The sequence below is a fragment of the Salvelinus fontinalis genome, chromosome 31, assembly GCF_029448725.1.
Source record: "Salvelinus fontinalis isolate EN_2023a chromosome 31, ASM2944872v1, whole genome shotgun sequence".
In the NCBI taxonomy this organism is placed as follows: Eukaryota; Metazoa; Chordata; class Actinopteri; order Salmoniformes; family Salmonidae; genus Salvelinus; species Salvelinus fontinalis.
Genome location: NC_074695.1, coordinates 15,784,522 through 15,802,531, shown reverse-complemented (window position 1 = coordinate 15,802,531; position 18,010 = coordinate 15,784,522). Strand labels below are relative to the sequence as shown.

The 18,010-nt window shown below is 45.5% G+C and overlaps 1 protein-coding gene across 4 annotated transcripts in view; it reads right to left on the bottom strand.

Moving 5' to 3' along the window:
* The window catches only part of LOC129829645 (serine/threonine-protein kinase WNK2-like), a 137,613-nt gene that overhangs the window by 22,420 nt on the left and 97,183 nt on the right, over window positions 1-18,010 (bottom strand). For all 4 annotated transcript variants that reach the window (XM_055891459.1, XM_055891460.1, XM_055891461.1 and 1 more), the window contains exons 6-15: window positions 11,421-11,509; window positions 10,685-10,904; window positions 9,739-10,075; window positions 8,527-8,645; window positions 8,097-8,297; window positions 3,243-7,772; window positions 2,751-2,794; window positions 2,285-2,420; window positions 2,067-2,183; window positions 1,706-1,807 (exon numbers count right to left, since the gene is read on the bottom strand). In XM_055891459.1, coding sequence (XP_055747434.1) covers window positions 1,706-1,807; window positions 2,067-2,183; window positions 2,285-2,420; window positions 2,751-2,794; window positions 3,243-7,772; window positions 8,097-8,297; window positions 8,527-8,645; window positions 9,739-10,075; window positions 10,685-10,904; window positions 11,421-11,509 — 5,895 coding nt within the window. The remainder of the gene's footprint in view (window positions 1-1,705; window positions 1,808-2,066; window positions 2,184-2,284; window positions 2,421-2,750; window positions 2,795-3,242; window positions 7,773-8,096; window positions 8,298-8,526; window positions 8,646-9,738; window positions 10,076-10,684; window positions 10,905-11,420; window positions 11,510-18,010) is intronic.

Sequence of the window (18,010 nt, the reverse complement as noted above, 5' to 3'; positions counted from 1 at the left end):
TCGGGTTCTGTAGTTCACTACTTTCAACCAGTGGCCATCGCGTTCTGTAGTTCACTACTTTCAACCAGTGGCCGTAGGGTTCTGTAGTTCACTACTTTCAACCAGTGGCCGTAGGGTTCTGTAGTTCACTACTTTCAACCAGTGGCCGTAGGGTTCTGTAATTCACTACTTTCAACCAGTGGCCGTAGGGTTCTGTAGTTCACTACTTTCAACCAGTGGCCATCGGGTTCTGTAGTTCACTACTTTCAACCAGTGGCCGTAGGGTTCTGTAGTTCACTACTTTCAACCAGTGGCCATCGGGTTCTGTAGTTCACTACTTTCAACCAGTGGCCGTAGGGTTCTGTAGTTCACTACTTTTGACCAGTGGCCATCGGGTTCTGTAGTTCACTACTTTCAACCAGTGGCCATCGGGTTCTGTAGTTCACTACTTTCAACCAGTGGCCGTAGGGTTCTGTAGTTCACTACTTTCAACCAGTGGCCGTAGGGTTCTGTAGTTCACTACTTTCAACCAGTGGCCATCGGGTTCTGTAGTTCACTACTTTCAACCAGTGGCCATCGGGTTCTGTAGTTCACTACTTTCAACCAGTGGCCATCGGGTTCTGTAGTTCACTACTTTCAACCAGTGGCCGTAGGGTTCTGTAGTTCACTACTTTCAACCAGTGGCCGTAGGGTTCTGTAGTTCACTACTTTCAACCAGTGGCCGTAGGGTTCTGTAGTTCACTACTTTTGACCAGTGGCCATCGGGTTCTGTAGTTCACTACTTTGGACCAGTGGCCATCGGGTTCTGTAGTTCACTACTTTCAACCAGTGGCCACCGGGTTCTGTAGTTCACTACTTTCAACCAGTGGCCGTAGGGTTCTGTAGTTCACTACTTTCAACCAGTGGCCGTAGGGTTCTGTAGTTCACTACTTTCAACCAGTGGCCGTAGGGTTCTGTAGTTCACTACTTTCAACCAGTGGCCGTAGGGTTCTGTAGTTCACTACTTTCAACCAGTGGCCATCGAGTTCTGTAGTTCACTACTTTCAACCAGTGGCCGTAGGGTTCTGTAGTTCACTACTTTCAACCGGTGGCCATCGGGTTCTGTAGTTCACTACTTTCAACCAGTGGCCGTAGGGTTCTGTAGTTCACTACTTTCAACCAGTGGCCGTAGGGTTCTGTAGTTCACTACTTTCAACCAGTGGCCATCGGGTTCTGTAGTTCACTACTTTCAACCAGTGGCCGTAGGGTTCTGTAGTTCACTACTTTTGACCAGTGGCCATAGGGTTCTGTAGTTCACTACTTTCAACCAGTGGCCATCGGGTTCTGTAGTTCACTACTTTTGACCAGTGGCCATATTTCTGTAGTGCACTACTTTTGACCAGTGGCCATCGGGTTCTGTAGTGCACTACTTTTGACCAGTGGCCATAGGGTTCTGTAGTGCACTACTTTTGACCAGTGGCCGTAGGGTTCTGTAGTGCACTACTTTTGACCAGTGGCCGTAGGGTTCTGTAATTCACTACTTTCAACCAGTGGCCGTAGGGTTCTGTAGTGCACTACTTTTGACCAGTGGCCGTAGGGTTCTGTAGTGCACTACTTTTGACCAGTGGCCGTAGGGTTCTGTAGTGCACTACTTTTGACCAGTGGCCGTAGGGTTCTGGACATAAGTAGTGCACTATGTAGGGAAGACAGTGTCATTTGGGATGCAGCCAAAGCTTTCAAACCAGACCTGTTGATGTGTGAGGAGAATTTCCTGCGTTCTCTTGACAATGGACCTCAGCTCTTCCACGAATGTCTCTTTCTCTGATTCACGGACAAAATCCTCCTCCACCTACACAAGCCATTACAGATACACAAATTGATACACAAAAGAACACACTTTTTGCACTTTGCAAACTTAATGCACCAAACAAAGGCTGCATGGGGAATTTGGCATTAGATCAAATGAAAGTGCTTGCTGCAAAAATCCTCATCCCATCCAATATAATATAATTAAACATGAATATAATCATATGTAATATATCCAAACAGGCTTGTGGTGCTATAATCCCATACAATGTCCATGTATAACTGTGTGTTGGTCTAGTCACCATGTAATCTGCAATGTCTTCAGGTGCGTCTCCCTCGGTGTCAAACTTGAAGGTGACCATCTTGTTACTGTGGGTTTCCAGCTGACACTCCACCATGTTGTCCCCAGAGCCGGACACCTACGGAGCACAGGAAGAGAAACCATGTGGTTCTGTTCAATGTCTTGGACATTACCAAATTACCATTTCTTTAGAAATCTTTACTATTAGGGATACTATACCTGAATCATGGTCAGTTGAAATGCATGTGATCCTTTTTCTGGCCCCCGATAGGACAATCTCCTCTGAGACTTCACCCTCTCTAGTTTCCCATTGGCCAACATCTGTAAATCCCCATCCCCATTGGCTGGAACAGAGCTGCGGTCAAATGAATAGTACTCCTATTGTTAGTACTTCATGTACCGTATTGGCATGACCTTTTCTAACATGGAAGAGGGCTTGGCATTCAAAATGAAAAACAAACGAGCAGTATAAAATTGACAACCGGTCCGTAGCCCTTCCCCTTGGCCTTAACCCTTGGATGATTGCAGATCTGAAGGGTCTGGATAGGTATAAACAGTGTAGTGGTAAAGCATACGCATATCACTTCCACCTTATAGATGTGCTAACATTGACGTGACAGGACCAGGGGGCTAGAGCTAGGCAGCGAATTGGGACCAACGTTGATAGTAATGATGTGACACATACCCTGAAGTGGAGTGTCTCTCTGTGTCAGACTGTTTTGGACTCTCCTGTAGGGCCACATAGATAGAGACAGACACACAGACAGACCAACGAACACACAAATACATACAGACATTCAGAAAACAACAAAAACACACAAAGAAAAAATACATACAAAATCATTATTTGACTAATAAAAATAAAACTGAATTGGGAATAAATAAAAAATGACTGTATTTTAATGTAAGTTAAAGGAAAACACTTGATCATGTTGTTGTAGTACTGGTAAGTTTAAATCAGAACAAGTACCATACAAATGTACTTAGCGTAACTGAGTAAAAGGAGATTTTCTTCAAAAAAATAAATAATGTGTTATATTCTGTATCTTAAAAAGGGTGCGGCCCTTGGATTGCTCTCTACAGTATACACATTCTAGAACCGGCTGGTTATTGGCTGCAGATAGTGGTAGTAGTGGAACAGTCTGCTGTAGTGGTAGAGTGGCATGCACTTCTGTACCTGAGCAATGCTCAGCAGAGCAGTGTCACAGTCTGGGAGCGAGGTTGAGGCTGGGGGCAGCAGCGAGGGGGCGTTAGAATCAAGGGGCTGGGCAGCAGCGGCGGCAACAGGCGGGGGAGAAGTGGGGCCCGGGGGACCATCAGCCAGGCCAGGCAGGGTTAGCTGACTCTCTGGTGGGGTGGGCTGGGTCTCTGGGCCAGGGGTAGCAGGATGGAGGGGTGGCAGGAAGGCAGGGTGGGGGTGATATGCTGTATGAGTGGGGCAGGGGGACATGTGTGGAAGAGGGAGGGAAGTAGCCTGGGGGGGATTCAGAGGGTGCTGTTGCTCGGTGGTGGCAGCCTCCGATGCGGCCTCAGCGAGCTGGGTCTCGGTGTGGACCTTCGTCTGGGCCAGTGTCTGGGTGTGAGTGTTTGCGAGAGCTTGCATGGCCGTCTGGGTGTGTGTGTGGGCGGGTAGCGGCTGCGTCAGCTGAGCCTGGTGCTGGGGGGATGGTGAAGGACCTCCTGCTCCTACCTGACTGTAGAGGGGTAGGGCTCTAGTCTGAGTCCCGAGCTGGGGCACGTTACTGGGGGCTGCTATCTGTGCTGGGTTAACCGTGGGCTGCTGGGGCAACAGATGTGCGGGGATCTGAGGAAGCGGAGAAGCCAGTTGACTTGGGTTGAGAGGGGGAATTGAGACTTTCTGCTGCTGAGGGGGAAGGGACTGCAGAGCCAGCTGGATGGGGGCTGGAGCTTGTCCAGTCTGTTGTTGTATGTGTTGGGACGAAGCAGAGACCAAGGTGTTAGGGGCTAGGACCTTGGCTGCAGGGGCTGAAAGGACAGTTCCAACACCAACAGACCCAGGGGACAGCATCATCTGCTGGTTCTGCAGCATGGACTGTTGTTGATCCATCAGTATCTGCTGTTGTTGTTGTTGTTGTTGTTGTGGTACTTGTTGAGTGATGTCCTGTTGTTGATCCGTCAGTATCTGTTGTTGTTGTTGTGGTACTTGTTGAGTGATGTCCTGTTGTTGATCCGTCAGTATCTGTTGTTGTTGTTGTGGTACTTGTTGAGTGATGTCCTGTTGTTGATCCGTCAGTATCTGCTGTTGTTGTTGTTGTTGTAAAACTTGTTGAGTGATGTCGTGTTGTTGATCCATCAGTATCTGTTGTTGTTGTTGTAAAACTTGTTGAGTGATGTCGTGTTGTTGATCCATCAGTATCTGCTGTTGTTGTTGTGGTACTTGTTGAGTGATGTCGTGTTGTTGATCCTTCAGTATCTGCTGTTGTTGTAGTTGTTGTAAAACTTGTTGAGTGATGTCCTGTTGTTGCTGTTGGGTGGGCTGAAGTGCAGTGACATACTGCGGTGCCAATAGGCTGGCCGGAGCCTGGTGCTGGAGTTGAGGCTGCACCACCTCTGGAAGTTGAACACTGGGCTGCACTAGAGACTGGTGCTGGGGTTGAGGCTGGACCTGGCTTTGCATGAGGGGTATTGAGACTGGAGGTTGGGGTTGGACCAGAGCTGTGCTCTGCTGCTTAGGAGGCATCATCTGAGTCTCAAGAACTTCTGGAATCTGAGTCAGGGCCTGGGTTAGGTGCAAAGGCTGGGGAGTCTGCTGGATAACTGACTGCCCTGGCGCCTGGGCCTGTATTAGAGCTGGCATCTGATGGGGAGCCTGTACCAGAGGAACCTGAGGCTGGATAGGGATCGGAGGACTTGGTGCCTGGATTGGGGCCACCATGTGAGATGGAATCTGGACCTCGATCATCTGGGGCTGGGCTTGGTGTGGAGGCTGAGGCTTGGCTTGGAGTACTGGGACTGAGACATTACCCTGGCTCTGAGGGTGAGCTTCATTCCGAGCTTGAATCTGGGCCAGGACTTGGGCATGGGCTTGCACTACAGCCGGTAGAGCTTGGCTGGAAATCTGTAGCTGAATGGCTACAGGTATCACTTCCTGACCCTGGGCGGCCATCTGAGCTTGGACCTGAATGGCCTGTATAACCTCTGCTGCTGGTATGGCTGGGGCTATAAGGGGGATCTGAGGCTGAGGTTCAATGACAGAGCTCTGATGGTGCTGCTGATGTTGCTGGGCAACGTATGCTTGTTGTTGTTGCTCCAGTAAGATAGGTTGTTTTTGTTGTTGTTGTTGTTGTTGTTGTATCAGCACCACTTGCTGTTGTTCTGTCAGTTGCTGCTGGGTTAGGCTAGTGTGACTAGGTGGAAACAAAGCAGGGTTTTGCTGTTGTTGTTGCAACATACATACATCAATCTGTTGCTGTTGAATCAGTCCTTGCAGCTGCTCACATTGTTGCAGATTTAAAGCGGTCTCTTGTTTCTCGCTTTGTTGTACTTGAATTATGGCGGTTTGCTGGTGCTGCTGCGTTTGCCCAGTCTCTTGCTGTTGTTGAATCTGTTGCTGCTGCTGTTGTAGCAAACCCTGTTGGTGAATTCTCTCCGCTTGTTGTTGCAGTAGCAGTGCCTGCTGTTGCCGTTGTTGTTCAATCTGTTGTTGTAACAGAGCTTGCTGCTGTTGTTGCTCCAATTGCTGCTTCTGTAAAATCACTTGTTGCTGTTGAAGCTGTTGCTGTTGTAGCATGGCTTGCTGTTGTTCCAACTGTTGCTGAAGCACAGCCTGCTGGTGCTGTGGATTGACTGGATGACTGACGACCGCCTGTGGTTGTAGTTGGGTCGGTTGGTTCAGCACAGCTTGCTGTTGTTGTTGCAGCTGTTGTAAATCCATTTGTGGTTGTTGTATCTGGCTCACTTGGTGAGCCTCCAGTTGTTGTTGTTGTTGTTGCTGTTGTTGCTGTAGGAGCGCTTGCTGTTGCTCTAGCTGGTGCTGTTGTAGCTGTGCCTGTTGTTGCTGTTGCTTTAAGGCTTGCTGTTGCTGCTGCTCTTGTTGCTGCTGTTGTAACAGCGCTTGCTGCTGCTGTTGCTCAAATATCTGCTGTTGTAACAACGCTTGCTGCTGCTCCAGTTGGTGCTGTTGTAGTTGCGCCTGTTGTTGCTGTTGTATCAAAGCCTGTTGCTGCTGTTGCTCAAGCTGCTGTTGTATGTACCCTTGCTGTTGTTGTTCTAGTAACATTGCCTGTTGTTGTTGCTGATGTTCTATCTGGTGCTGCTGGTGTAGTAACAATATTTGCTGCTGTTGCAGTTGTTGCTGCTGTTGTTGCTGTACGTCGATTTGCGGTGGTTGCGCATAGGCTTGGGTTTGATCCAATTGCTGTTGCTGCAATGACAACCCCTGTTGTTGATGCTGCTGTTGTTCCATTGATTGTTGTTGTTGTAAGGCCTGATGCTGCTGTTGTTCCATTGATTGGTGTTGTTGTAAGGCCTGATGCTGCTGTTGTTCCATTGATTGGTGTTGTTGTAAGGCCTGATGCTGCTGTTGTTCCATTGATTGTTGTTGTTGTTGTAAGGCCTGATGCTGCTGTTGTTCCATTGATTGGTGTTGTTGTTGTAAGGCCTGATGCTGCTGTTGTTCCATTGATTGGTGTTGTTGTTGTAAGGCCTGATGCTGCTGTTGTTCCATTGATTGTTGTTGTTGTAAGGCCTGATGCTGCTGTTGTTCCATTGATTGTTGTTGTTGTTGTAAGGCCTGATGCTGCTGTTGTTCCATTGATTGGTGTTGTTGTTGTAAGGCCTGATGCTGCTGTTGTTCCATTGATTGGTGTTGTTGTTGTAAGGCCTGATGCTGCTGTTGTTCCATTGATTGGTGTTGTTGTTGTAAGGCCTGATGCTGCTGTTGTTCCATTGATTGGTGTTGTTGTTGTTGTAAGGCCTGATGCTGCTGTTGTTCCATTGATTGGTGTTGTTGTAAGGCCTGATGCTGCTGTTGTTCCATTGATTGTTGGTGTTGTAAGGCCTGATGCTGCTGTTGTTCCATTGATTGGTGTTGTTGTTGTAAGGCCTGATGCTGCTGTTGTTCCATTGATTGTTGTTGTTGTTGTTGTAAGGCCTGATGCTGCTGTTGTTCCATTGATTGGTGTTGTTGTTGTAAGGCCTGATGTTGCAGTTGTTCCATTGATTGTTGTTGTTGTAGTAAGGCCTGCTGCTGATCCAAAGCTTGCTGCACATACACTTGCTGCTGTGGCTCAGTAGTTTGCTGCTGTTGGATTACTATAGTCTGCTGTTGCTGCTGCTGCTGTTGTTGTTCCATCTGTTGCTGTATCAGTACCGCCTGGTTCTGGGGAATTACACTGGCCTGTTGTTGATGATGCTGAAGCAGGGCGGCTTGTTGAGCCTCCATTTGCTGCTGCTGCTGCTGCTCCATCAGCATCTGTTGTTGTTGTTGAACAATGGTCTGCTGCTGTGGGATCATGTCAGGCAGTGCTTGCTGGGTTAAAGGCTGGGGTGTCATCTGGATGACATTGGGAGTGACGTTGGCCTGGGCCTGTTGTGGGAGAGGGACCATGGCCCCCACTCGTCCTGTTGGGTCCCCCGCTAACATGGGAGCTGGGAGGATGTTGAGCTGGGCTTGGGGGGAGACTGGGGGTGCGTAGGACAGGGAAGGGGCCATTAGTGCAATCTGTGACCCATCTGAGTGGTATGACTGAGATTGTTGGTGGATGGTAGTCGCAGGGTGACAGAGGGATGGTCAGGTGGGCAGAGGGAGTTAAGGTAAGAGGGGAGAGGGAGGATTGAGGTGGAGAGAGAAGGTAAGTGTAAGTATTAATCATATGATTTAATCAAAGAATTATAAACAGTTTTAGAGAACATGAAAGCATAATTATGATAATTGGAATTGTCATTATTGGTAAAGAACATGTGATATTAAGGTGATGACTAAGAGTTATTTGGGCAGGTTCAAACTGTTTAGAGGGTAACTGTAGTGTTTTTGAGAGACCAGAGTCGATAGAGACGCAGATCCACTCACCTGTGAATACTGCTGTGGTACACCTGGTGAAACCTGTGTTGGCATGGCAACAGGCTGAACGTAAGTCTGCTGACCATCAGAAGCCCCACCACCACTTTGGCCAATGGACATGCCGGAAATCCCACTACTCTGACCAATAAGCACATTCGGAACTCCTCTACTCTGACTAATTGGGAACATTTTGGTGTGGGCCAAAATTGCCTAAAAATAAATAATAGACAATATAAGTTAACGTGATTGCAGGGTTGCTGAGTGAAAATAAGATTTCAATCTCTTTGTAAACTGGATTTTCCAAAACAGGAACAACCATAACATTGTATATGTTCCAAATAGCACCCTAGACTCTACACGGTGCACTACATGGCCCTGGTCAAAACTAGTGCACTACATAGGGAATAGGGTGCTATTTGATATGTAGCCATAGACTTGCCGAAGCAGCAGCAGGGAGGTTGGATTGAGAAAGCACGTAGGACTCCCGTTGCTGAGGGTACGCCTGGCTCTGGCCATTGGCATAGGACTCACAGCTTGCTGAAACAATGCTCTCCCCTCCTGAAGTAAATACAATGGGAGGTGTAAAACAATACATTTTGGGGGGATATTGAAATTATTTCATACACATTTTTTATACTGGTATCATTCTGTCCACAATCCCAAAATATGTGTATCTGTTACATGTTCAATATACTTTCTTTGATGTTGTTACGGTGGTAGGTACTGTATATACACTAATGCCGCGTTCAAATCAACTGGGAACTCTGAAAAATACGAGGTCAAATCATGACGTCAGTGATTTTCAGGTCGGAAAGTCAGAGCTCTAGAAAGAGGCCCGAGTTCCAAAGTTGGAATTCCGAGTTGCATGACCGTTCAAATCGATATTTCCCAGTCGGAGCTCTTTTTTTCCCCGAGTTCCCAGTTGTTCTGAACGTGGCATTTGTATACAAAACATTAGGAACACCTGCTCTTCCTTGACATAGACTGACCAGGTAAATCCAGGTGAAAGCTATGATCCATTATTGATGTCACTTGTTAAATCCACTTCAATGTAGATGAAGGAGAGGAGACAGGTTAAATAAGGATTTTTAAGTCTTGAGACAATTGAAACATGGATTGTGTATGTGTGCCATTCAGAGGGTGAATGGGCAAGACAAAATATTTAAGTGCCTTTGAACGGGGTTTGGTTTTTGTTAACATTTTATATTTTAGTCATTTAGCAGACGCTAACATTTTTGTACTTTCCCAGACTGATCCCCCATGAGAATCGCACCCACAACCCTGGTATTGCAAGCACCATGCTCTACCAACTGAGCCACATAGGACCCAAAAACTTCAACGCTGCTGGGTTTTTCACGCTCAACAGTTTCCGTGTGTACCAAGAATGGTCCACCACCCAAAGGACATCCAGCCAACTTGACACAACTGTGGGAAGCATTGGAGTCAACATGGGCCAGCATCCCTGTGGAACGCTTTCGATACCTTGTAGAGTACATGCCCCCAATGAATTGTGGCTGTTCTGAGGGCAAAAGGGAGTACTGGGGGGGGCTGGCAATATTAGGAAAGTGTTCATAATGTTTTGTACAGTCAGCGTATGTGTATTGTACAGTAGGAACCTATCTGATAAGCCTCTGATAGAGTCGTACAGTACCTGTGGGCAGGCTCAGAGGGCTCCCACTGTGGATCTGCTGCTGTTGCCTCATATGCTGATCTGCCTCTGGTATCTCCTCAGCCTCCCCCTGCCCACCACCTCCCCCGCCTCGTCCTGTCAGCCCAGCCACCCCAGGCCCCAGGGAGGAGGTGCAGGAGGGGTAAGAGCTGGTGTAGGAGGAGGTGAGGGTGGAGTCCCGTCTCTCATCAAAGCCTTGCTGCTGTTGGAGCAGCTGCTGCTGGCGTCTCTCACGGGACTTCTTGATGAGCGTGACACGGTCGCGGATGGATTTTCCCACCACTTTAGCATCGCTCTCATGGAAGAAGCCTGACTTCACCTGGCGAGGAGGGGAAAGAGAGAAAAGGAGGGACAGAGGGGGGTGGGGGGGTGGAGCGAGAGAGGGGGAGGGAGAGAGAGAGTAAGACAGTGAGAGAATGAGAGCGAGAGGGAGGGGGAGGCAGAGAGAGACACTAAAGACATTAAAGCATTGCAAGGGAATTTAGGTTAGAGGTAGCGACAAGCGAGGAAACCTTGATTAATGAGCTGTGGACTTTGCAATACATCAAAGCAACTCCAGACCCCACCTTTCCTGTGGCCCTCTCACCTTCCATGTAGTTCTCTGAGAAGGCCTAGTTATTCCTGTTCCGATCTGCACTGCTCTCTCTCATATCATTTTCACACTAATGAGCTGAGCCGACCTTTACTGTACTGCGCTGGCCTGGGGCCATGCTAGAAAGGACAATCTAAAAAGAAAATAACCCGCAGAGTACGTTTCGGGTTGGTACCATAGTGTGAAAAGGGTATCAATGTCTCACCATCTCTCTCTCTCCCTCACTCACCATCCCCTCTCCTTCCCTCATTTTCTCCCCCTCTCTAAAGCTAGTTCCTCAGCACTATCGTTCTCTAGGTCCCCCCCAGCCCTCCTCTCTCTCTCCCCCTCTCTCACCATCTCCAGAGCCACCTCTTCTGCGCTGTCATTCTCCAGGTCATAACTGAACTCAATGGCCTCGTTGTCTTTGTGTTTTCCCTTCAGCTTCTTGGGATCCTCCACCCAGATCCTGAGGGCCAGACACTCCTGATACCCCATGTCCTCCTCCGCCAGCTCCACACGCACCCCAGTGTCCTCCCCAAAGAAGGCATGGGTCAACAGGTCCCGGATGGACAGCCTGCAAAGAGAGAGAACACATCAAGCAAAGAACAAATTCCCACTTCTTTCCTTTTATTGGACAAGACAGTGGAGAAGAGATGACAGGAACAGTAGGAGAGGGGCAAGTCAGAAGAGCATTGGCTGGAGTTGAACCCATGCCTGATCTGGTATGTGTGCTGGGGTCAGCGGTACTAATCACTTTAGACAGTCCACCGAATGAAGTTCTTTTTATAAGCACTCGTCCTTATTATGAGAGAGAGAGAAACTTTTGTGAGTGTAATGTTTACTGTTAATTTTTATTGTTTATTTCACTTTTGTTTATTATCTACTTCACGTGATTTGGCCATGTAGGACAGAGTAGTCCCATCACCTAAGGTATATTACTGTCCATGTAGGACAGTAACATATAACATATGTTTTCCATGCCAATAAAGCCCCCTGAATTGAAATTCAATTGAATTGAGAGAGAAAGAGAGAGAGACAGAAAGACAGAGAGAGTGAGAGAGAAAGAGAGGGGGGAGGTAAAACTGCTTACCTCTGATTCTTGTCTTGGCGGATGCAGCACTCGATGATCTCTTTAATCTCTGGGTCGTTGACTTTATCAAAGCTGGCTGGTTTTATACCCTGTAGACAGAGAGGGAGAGAGATAGAGATACAGTGAGAGTAGGGAGAGAGAGACAGACGGCAGGGGGGGGGGGTGGGGGGGGGGGTAGAACATACAATACTTAAGATGATGGGACTACTCTGTCCTACATGGACAGTAATATACCTTAGATGGGACTACTCTGTCCTACATGGACAGTAATATACCTTAGATGATGGGACTACTCTGTCCTACATGGACAGTAATATACCTTAGATGGGACTACTCTGTCCTACATGGACAGTAATATACCTTAGATGATGGGACTACTCTGTCCTATATGGACAGTAATATACCTTAGATGATGGGACTACTCTGTCCTACATGGACAGTAATATACCTTAGATGGGACTACTCTGTCCTACATGGACAGTAATATACCTTAGATGATGGGACTACTCTGTCCTACATGGACAGTAATATACCTTAGATGGGACTACTCTGGTCTACATGGACAGTAATATACCTTAGATGATGGGACTAATCTGTCCTACATGGACAGTAATATACCTTAGATGATGGGACTACTCTGTCCTATATGGACAGTAATATACCTTAGATGATGGGACTACTCTGTCCTATATGGACAGTAATATACCTTAGATGGGACTACTCTGGTCTACATGGACAGGAATATACCTTAGGTGATGGGACTACTCTGTCCTACATGGACAGTAATATACCTTAGATGGGACTACTCTGGTCTACATGGACAGCAAAATACCTTAGATGGGACTACTCTGTCCTACATGGACAGTAATATACCTTAGATGATGGGACTACTCTGTCCTACATGGACAGTAATATACCTTAGATGGGACTACTCTGTCCTACATGGACAGTAATATACCTGAGATGATGGGACTACTCTGTCCTACATGGACAGTAATATACCTTAGATGGGACTACTCTGTCCTACATGGACAGTAATATACCTTAGATGATGGGACTACTCTGTCCTACATGGACAATAATATACCTTAGATGGGACTACTCTGTCCTGCATTGGCAGTAATATACCTTAGATGGGACTACTCTGTCCTACATGGACAGTAATATACCTTAGATGGGACTACTCTGTCCTACATGGACAGTAATATACCTTAGATGATGGGACTACTCTGTCCTACATGGACAATAATATACCTTAGATGGGACTACTCTGTCCTACATGGACAGTAATATACCTTAGATGATGGGACTACTCTGTCCTACATGGACAGTAATATACCTTAGATGGGACTACTCTGTCCTACATGGACAGTAATATACCTTAGATGGGACTACTCTGTCCTACATGGACAGTAATATACCTTAGATGGGACTACTCTGGTCTACATGGACAGTAATATACCTTAGATGATGGGACTACTCTGTCCTACATGGACAGTAATATACCTTAGATGATGGGACTACTCTGTCCTACATGGACAGTAATATACCTTAGATGATGGGACTACTCTGTCCTACATGGACAGTAATATACCTTAGATGGGACTACTCTGGTCTACATGGACAGTAATATACCTTAGATGGGACTACTCTGTCCTACATGGACAGTAATATACCTTAGGTGATGGGACTACTCTGTCCTACATGGACAGTAATATACCATAGATGGGACTACTCTGGTCTACATGGACAGTAATATACCTTAGATGGGACTACTCTGTCCTACATGGACAGTAATATACCTTAGATGATGGGACTACTCTGTCCTACATGGACAGTAATATACCTTAGATGGGACTACTCTGGTCTACATGGACAGTAATATACCTTAGATGGGACTACTCTGTCCTACATGGACAGTAATATACCTTAGGTGATGGGACTACTCTGTCCTACATGGACAGTAATATACCTTAGATGGGACTACTCTGTCCTACATGGACAGTAATATACCTTAGATGATGGGACTACTCTGTCCTACATGGACAGTAATATACCTTAGATGGGACTACTCTGTCCTACATGGACAGTAATATACCTGAGATGATGGGACTACTCTGTCCTACATGGACAGTAATATACCTTAGATGGGACTACTCTGTCCTACATGGACAGTAATATACCTTAGATGATGGGACTACTCTGTCCTACATGGACAATAATATACCTTAGATGGGACTACTCTGTCCTACATGGACAGTAATATACCTTAGATGGGACTACTCTGTCCTACATGGACAGTAATATACCTTAGATGGGACTACTCTGTCCTACATGGACAGTAATATACCTTAGATGATGGGACTACTCTGTCCTACATGGACAATAATATACCTTAGATGGGACTACTCTGTCCTACATGGACAGTAATATACCTTAGATGATGGGACTACTCTGTCCTACATGGACAGTAATATACCTTAGATGGGACTACTCTGTCCTACATGGACAGTAATATACCTTAGATGGGACTACTCTGTCCTACATGGACAGTAATATACCTTAGATGGGACTACTCTGGTCTACATGGACAGTAATATACCTTAGATGATGGGACTACTCTGTCCTACATGGACAGTAATATACCTTAGATGATGGGACTACTCTGTCCTACATGGACAGTAATATACCTTAGATGATGGGACTACTCTGTCCTACATGGACAGTAATATACCTTAGATGGGACTACTCTGGTCTACATGGACAGTAATATACCTTAGATGGGACTACTCTGTCCTACATGGACAGTAATATACCTTAGGTGATGGGACTACTATGTCCTACATGGACAGTAATATACCTTAGATGGGACTACTCTGGTCTACATGGACAGTAATATACCTTAGATGGGACTACTCTGTCCTACATGGACAGTAATATACCTTAGATGATGGGACTACTCTGTCCTACATGGACAGTAATATACCTTAGGTGATGGGACTACTCTGTCCTATATGGACAGTAATATACCTTAGATGGGACTACTCTGTCCTATATGGACAGTAATATACCTTAGATGGGACTACTCTGGTCTACATGGACAGGAATATACCTTAGGTGATGGGACTACTCTGTCCTACATGGACAGTAATATACCTTAGATGGGACTACTCTGGTCTACATGGACAGCAAAATACCTTAGATGGGACTACTCTGTCCTACATGGACAGTAATATACCTTAGATGATGGGACTACTCTGTCCTACATGGACAGTAATATACCTTAGATGGGACTACTCTGTCCTACATGGACAGTAATATACCTGAGATGATGGGACTACTCTGTCCTACATGGACAGTAATATACCTTAGATGATGGGACTACTCTGTCCTACATGGACAATAATATACCTTAGATGGGACTACTCTGTCCTACATGGACAGTAATATACCTTAGATGGGACTACTCTGTCCTACATGGACAGTAATATACCTTAGATGATGGGACTACTCTGTCCTACATGGACAATAATATACCTTAGATGGGACTACTCTGTCCTACATGGACAGTAATATACCTTAGATGATGGGACTACTCTGTCCTACATGGACAGTAATATACCTTAGATGGGACTACTCTGTCCTACATGGACAGTAATATACCTTAGATGGGACTACTCTGTCCTACTTGGACAGTAATATACCTTAGATGGGACTACTCTGGTCTACATGGACAGTAATATACCTTAGATGATGGGACTACTCTGTCCTACATTGACAGTAATATACCTTAGATGATGGGACTACTCTGTCCTACATGGACAGTAATATACCTTAGATGATGGGACTACTCTGTCCTACATGGACAGTAATATACCTTAGATGGGACTACTCTGGTCTACATGGACAGTAATATACCTTAGATGGGACTACTCTGTCCTACATGGACAGTAATATACCTTAGGTGATGGGACTACTCTGTCCTACATGGACAGTAATATACCTTAGATGGGACTACTCTGGTCTACATGGACAGTAATATATCTTAGATGGGACTACTATGTCCTACATGGACAGTAATATATCTTAGATGGGACTACTCTGTCCTACATGGACAGTAATATACCTTAGATGATGGGACTACTCTGTCCTACATGGACAGTAATATACCTTAGATGGGACTACTCTGTCCTATATGGACAGTAATATACCTTAGATGGGACTACTCTGGTCTACATGGACAGAAATATACCTTAGATGATGGGACTACTCTGTCCTACATGGACAGTAATATATCTTAGATGGGACTACTCTGTCCTATATGGACAGTAATATACCTTAGATGGGACTACTCTGTCCTACATGGACAGTAATATACCTTAGATGATGCGACTACTCTGTCCTACATGGACAGTAATATACCTTAGATGATGGGACTACTCTGTCCTACATGGACAGTAATATACCTTAGATGATGGGACTACTCTGTCCTACATGGACAGTAATATTCCTTAGATGGGACTACTCTGGTCTACATGGACAGTAATATACCTTAGATGGGACTACTCTGTCCTACATGGACAGTAATATACCTTAGGTGATGGGACTACTCTGTCCTACATGGACAGTAATATACCTTAGATGGGACTACTCTGGTCTACATGAACAGTAATATATCTTAGATGGGACTACTCTGTCCTACATGGACAGTAATATATCTTAGATGGGACTACTCTGTCCTACATGGACAGTAATATACCTTAGATGATGGGACTACTCTGTCCTACATGGACAGTAATATACCTTAGATGGGACTACTCTGTCCTATATGGACAGTAATATACCTTAGATGGGACTACTCTGGTCTACATGGACAGTAATATACCTTAGATGATGGGACTACTCTGTCCTACATGGACAGTAATATATCTTAGATGGGACTACTCTGTCCTATATGGACAGTAATATACCTTAGATGGGACTACTCTGTCCTACATGGACAGTAATATACCTTAGATGATGGGACTACTCTGTCCTACATGGACAGTAATATACCTTAGATGATGGGACTACTCTGTCCTACATGGACAGTAATATACCTTAGATGATGGGACTACTCTGTCCTACATGGACAGTAATATACCTTAGATGGGACTACTCTGGTCTACATGGACAGTAATATACCTTAGATGGGACTACTCTGTCCTACATGGACAGTAATATACCTTAGGTGATGGGACTACTCTGTCCTACATGGACAGTAATATACCTTAGATGGGACTACTCTGGTCTACATGAACAGTAATATATCTTAGATGGGACTACTCTGTCCTACATGGACAGTAATATATCTTAGATGGGACTACTCTGTCCTACATGGACAGTAATATACCTTAGATGATGGGACTACTCTGTCCTACATGGACAATAATATACCTTAGATTGGACTACTCTGTCCTACATGGACAGTAATATACCTTAGATGATGGGACTACTCTGTCCTACATGGACAGTAATATACCTTAGATGGGACTACTCTGTCCTACATGGACAGTAATATACCTTAGATGGGACTACTCTGTCCTACATGGACAGTAATATACCTTAGATGGGACTACTCTGGTCTACATGGACAGTAATATACCTTAGATGATGGGACTACTCTGTCCTACATTGACAGTAATATACCTTAGATGATGGGACTACTCTGTCCTACATGGACAGTAATATACCTTAGATGATGGGACTACTCTGTCCTACATGGACAGTAATATACCTTAGATGGGACTACTCTGGTCTACATGGACAGTAATATACCTTAGATGGGACTACTCTGTCCTACATGGACAGTAATATACCTTAGGTGATGGGACTACTCTGTCCTACATGGACAGTAATATACCTTAGATGGGACTACTCTGGTCTACATGGACAGTAATATATCTTAGATGGGACTACTATGTCCTACATGGACAGTAATATATCTTAGATGGGACTACTCTGTCCTACATGGACAGTAATATACCTTAGATGATGGGACTACTCTGTCCTACATGGACAGTAATATACCTTAGATGGGACTACTCTGTCCTATATGGACAGTAATATACCTTAGATGGGACTACTCTGGTCTACATGGACAGAAATATACCTTAGATGATGGGACTACTCTGTCCTACATGGACAGTAATATATCTTAGATGGGACTACTCTGTCCTATATGGACAGTAATATACCTTAGATGGGACTACTCTGTCCTACATGGACAGTAATATACCTTAGATGATGCGACTACTCTGTCCTACATGGACAGTAATATACCTTAGATGATGGGACTACTCTGTCCTACATGGACAGTAATATACCTTAGATGATGGGACTACTCTGTCCTACATGGACAGTAATATTCCTTAGATGGGACTACTCTGGTCTACATGGACAGTAATATACCTTAGATGGGACTACTCTGTCCTACATGGACAGTAATATACCTTAGGTGATGGGACTACTCTGTCCTACATGGACAGTAATATACCTTAGATGGGACTACTCTGGTCTACATGAACAGTAATATATCTTAGATGGGACTA